Source organism: Triticum urartu, chromosome 7A (genome assembly GCF_056163025.1).
Source record: "Triticum urartu cultivar PI428250 chromosome 7A, HENAU_Tu73, whole genome shotgun sequence".
In the NCBI taxonomy this organism is placed as follows: Eukaryota; Viridiplantae; Streptophyta; class Magnoliopsida; order Poales; family Poaceae; genus Triticum; species Triticum urartu.
In genome coordinates, this window is record NC_141879.1 from 194,678,487 (window position 1) to 194,682,553 (window position 4,067).

At 53.8% G+C, this 4,067-nt stretch overlaps 1 protein-coding gene across 1 annotated transcript; it reads right to left on the reverse strand.

The window, feature by feature from the left end:
- Positions 1 to 1,889: 1,889 nt before the first annotated feature.
- On the reverse strand, positions 1,890 to 3,579 carry LOC147958959 (uncharacterized). Its single transcript, XM_087532384.1, has 3 exons — positions 3,445 to 3,579; positions 2,295 to 2,525; positions 1,890 to 2,213 (listed from the first exon to the last, which is right to left on the reverse strand). The coding sequence occupies exons 1-3, from the start codon at positions 3,577 to 3,579 to the stop codon at positions 1,890 to 1,892; spliced, it is 690 nt and encodes a 229-aa protein (XP_087388510.1).
- Between the last annotated feature and the right edge of the window lie 488 nt (positions 3,580 to 4,067).

Consider the following 4,067-nt stretch of genomic DNA (forward strand, 5'->3'; position numbering starts at 1 on the left):
CAAAAGAAGAAGGAAGACAATGATCTGGCTCACTGATCTCTACTTTCTTGATGCGTTGTTGCGGGCCGCGGGAACTAGTCTCCGCGGCGAGTGGCGATGAGCTCTGTTGTGTCCTCAATACGCTGCTTGAGAGCATCCACGGATTCCTCCACCAGCCTTTGGCGCTCGATGCGGAGCATGTCATTCTCGTCCATAAGTTTCTTGACGATGACGCCGGTCCTCTTCAACAAGGCACTGGTCTCGTCTTGCTGCTCTACACTTCGGACGATCTTCGCCATCAGCAGGTCGCGCTCGGCCCGGAGCCTCTCATTGCCCTCCCTTAGTTGCCGGATGATGCCGGTAGCCTGTTCAAATGAGGCTTTCATGTGGTCCTGCAACCTCGCCCAGCCGGAGATCTGATCCATCTGGCTATGGACGGTCGCATGCATGCGCTTGTAAGATTCGTCGCCTGCCCGCAAGACATTTTCCCAGGCCGATGTGACGCGGTGGGACATCTCTGTTGCATTCGCAGTGCGGCGGGACATCTCTGCTGCTTCCGCGGTGCGGTCGGACCAATCTGTTGCATCGACGGCGCGGCGGGACCTCCGTGTTGCTTCTACGGTGCAGTAGGACCTCTGTGCTGCTACTTCTGCAGCGCGGGACATGTCAGTTGCTTTCGTGGTGAGGCGGGACATCTCTTGTGCTTCTTCTTCCATGCTCGCCTCTCCCTGGTGGTAATCTCTCGACCCAGAACTCATGCTAGCCATGGCAGACGCAAGGGAAGGATGCTGAATGACTTGTTTGTTTTTGTGGATGAGGAGTTGAGGAGGAATGTGCCGTCATCTTGGCATAGTAGTATTTATAACCGAGTACTAATACGCTCCTAAGTGGGAAACCGTTTAGGTTGTGATCGGTGTGAATAGGTTTGCAATTAAGTGGTAGTAGTAATTTGGAATGTGACGAGATGCAAGCTCAAAATTTATTGACGGTTCTAGTTTCGAAGTGCAACACTATTCCCGAATGGCGTAACGTGGGCACGTGTTCTCGACCGAGGCATAGCATATGCCATGGTAGTTCTTTTTCTATTGTTGTGTACGTGCAATAACTAGCACCGTCAGATACATATCTTACAGTTATTGGGGGCGTTCGACAGGAATAGCCTTGTGGCGAGCTATAGACTAGTCTTTTTTCCAGACGCATTACATCTATCTCTCGGACTTCTCACACTCACCATCTCTATCTCCCTAGGTCGATGCCACCCACATACACTTGTACTCTGAGTTTAGTATGTTATACAGGAAGAGAAGAGGTGCACGCACGCACTCGTCCTCTCTCACACACACATCTGTAGCTACAAATTGTAGAGTTCTCAACCATCCGATTGGCTCTATCATAGGTTTCACGTTGCTCCTTGGCCTTGAGATTGAGAAGTTTAAAACACGGAGGCTAAGCTAGAGGCGCGAGGTTTTGGTTAATGTGCGGGCCGCACACGGCACAAACACAACACGAGCTTCGTTTGCCTGGTGCGTAGTCGGGCGAATTGTCCAAGTATAAACACAACCAGGCCCTCCTTGGTATCTGCGCCTCGACTTATGTGCAGATAAATTAGGATTGAAGGGAGTACTACTAGTAGTACTACTACTTTGATGTGTCGCGTCAGCTCGCACAAGTATGCAACACTTCCTGAACAAACAAGCATATAAGTTGTTATACTTCTTACCCAAAGGAACTTTATATCCAATATACGCAAAAAATCCGTTCGAATGTAGGAAATTACTTTAAATGTTGATCTGATGTCGAAGTAATTGCTGCATCGCCACCAAAACCCACCATCTCTTAAGCTAAAGTAGACCGAGCTAACCCCTATATTAGCATATTACTAAGATAAACAGAAGACATTGTAGAATCATTTAGGACATGAGCTTGTCAATATGAATGTGGAGGGACATCAGCTTAGCCTCGGCCAACAGCTTGGGCGGAACTGTGAAGAAGGTCAGCTCCTGCACGGCGTCGGTCCTACCTTTGGGCTCCCTCGGTGGGCCGTTCGCCCATAGCTTGGCCACGTAGTGCGGCAGTGGGGATGCCCCCACTCTGATGCAGATGATTGACATGGCGATAGGCGCGCCGATGTCGAGCATGCCGCCGACCAAGAAAAACGTGCGGCCGTCCTCCTCCGCGAACAGCAAGAGCCGTGGCTTCGACAGTGGCACTTGCAGCTGGAGCACCTTGCCGTACTAGATCATGTGCGCGGACATGGGATGCATGGTGCTAATGTGGTGGGAGAGCGTCGGCGGCGGGCCTTCGTAGCCGCGGACGGGCACGGGGCCTTTGCAGGGCGCGAGCAGACACACGCTCTGGTGATCGGCGAGCTTGTGGTAAGTGACGTAGAGCCCACAGCCTTCATGCGGGCACTCCACCCTCACTGAGGAGAGAACGACATCCACCGCCGTGTTCCACGTGCCGTCGCGCTTGCACTTCTGGCACTGCCGCTGGTTCCCGGGGCGCTCGACGTGACAGTCCGCAAAGGCTAGGTGCTCTCCCTTGCACTACACAAATCAATCAAATAGCACATCAATCAAGAAATCTGCACCTTGCCCGATCAGCCGAACGGACGAGGTGTATTTGAACCTCATACACTGGAGGCTTCAAGGGGCAGAGGCACAAGGGGCAGTGGAGCAAGGTTGTCGGCGTCCTGGGAACGGGGGTCCCAGACTTGCCTACCTGCGGCCCGCGGCGTGGCTCCACCAACGGCCCGGTACAGCCCAGCTTCGGCCGCAACAACTCAAGACCCTCGCGAGGGGCCAGGCCTCGCAAGGCGGACGACGCCAAGACCTCCCTGGGGGCGGCCTCGCTAGGCTGGCTCCTGAGGAGCGGAGATATGTATGTAGGGGGCACCTCGCGAGGTTCACATGATGTGAGCCATGACGAATAAGGCCAGGTGGGCGCCAACGGGCGCAGTGTACCAGTTTCCTCTTTGGTGCTAGAGAAGCAGGTGCAGGCGAGGAGTCCCGAGGCATCAGGCAAAGGTTTCCATATCGTTGCAACAAGACCAAGACCAGCATAAGCGAAGACTACTTTTGTCAGGATAGCTTGTACTAGTTGTCTCCCTTCAAAATTGGTCGTTGTGGGATCCCTTTCCGCCTACATTTGGGAAGAGGACCAAGGCCTCTATAAATAGGACTAGCCACCACCATAGGAGGCAACTCATCTTGGACTGGATTCATTCCATCCTCTCACCCACCAGCTCATAGAGCTCAAGAACACCTCTCCTCCGGAGGCTGTTCCCCATTGTACTAGTTCATCCTTAGCCCTCGAGGTAATCTCACCACACTGGAGTAGGGTATTACACCACACGGTGGCCCGAACCAGTATAAACCCCTATGTCACTTGTTCTTCGGGTTCGATCAGCTAGGATGTGGAATTGTTGGGTAGGCAGGCTGGGGAGAGAGAGTCCTTCATGCGCACCCCAGAGTTCGATCCTCTCAAGGGTCTACGGAACCCTGAATCCGACATTTGGCACGCCAGGTAGAGGATGCGCCGAAGCTTTCCCTCTGTCGATCCACGCTCCGCCGCTCCACCAGTTCCATGGTTGACGCTCATCGAGGCCGCGCCGAGTGTCGGGCCGCTCCCAACACACGCGTCGCCTAGACAGCGCTCGTCGGCGGGCCTCCCCGTTGCTCTCCATCACCCGCCGCCAATGCCGCCACCGGCCCGGCAGGGAACGAGCAGCAAGCTTCGTTGCCGCACCCCTCTATACGGCGGGACGGACACACTGCCACCCCGTCACTGACTCCGGTGGTTCTTCATGCCATGCTCGCGGTGGGCCATTGGACGCGCAGGTTGCGCTGGTCATGGCGCGTGAGCTCTTGCGCTACCGCCTCGTCGACGACCTCTACGAGGACTGGCTGGACCGCATCATCGATCTCGTTGATAAGTCTCCAACATATCTATTTTTTTATTGTTCCATGCTATTATATTATCTGTTTTGGATGTTTATGGGCTTAATTATACACTTTTATATTATTTTTGGGACTAACCCACTAACCAAAGGCCCAGTGCAAATTGTTGTTTTTTTGCCTATTTCGGTG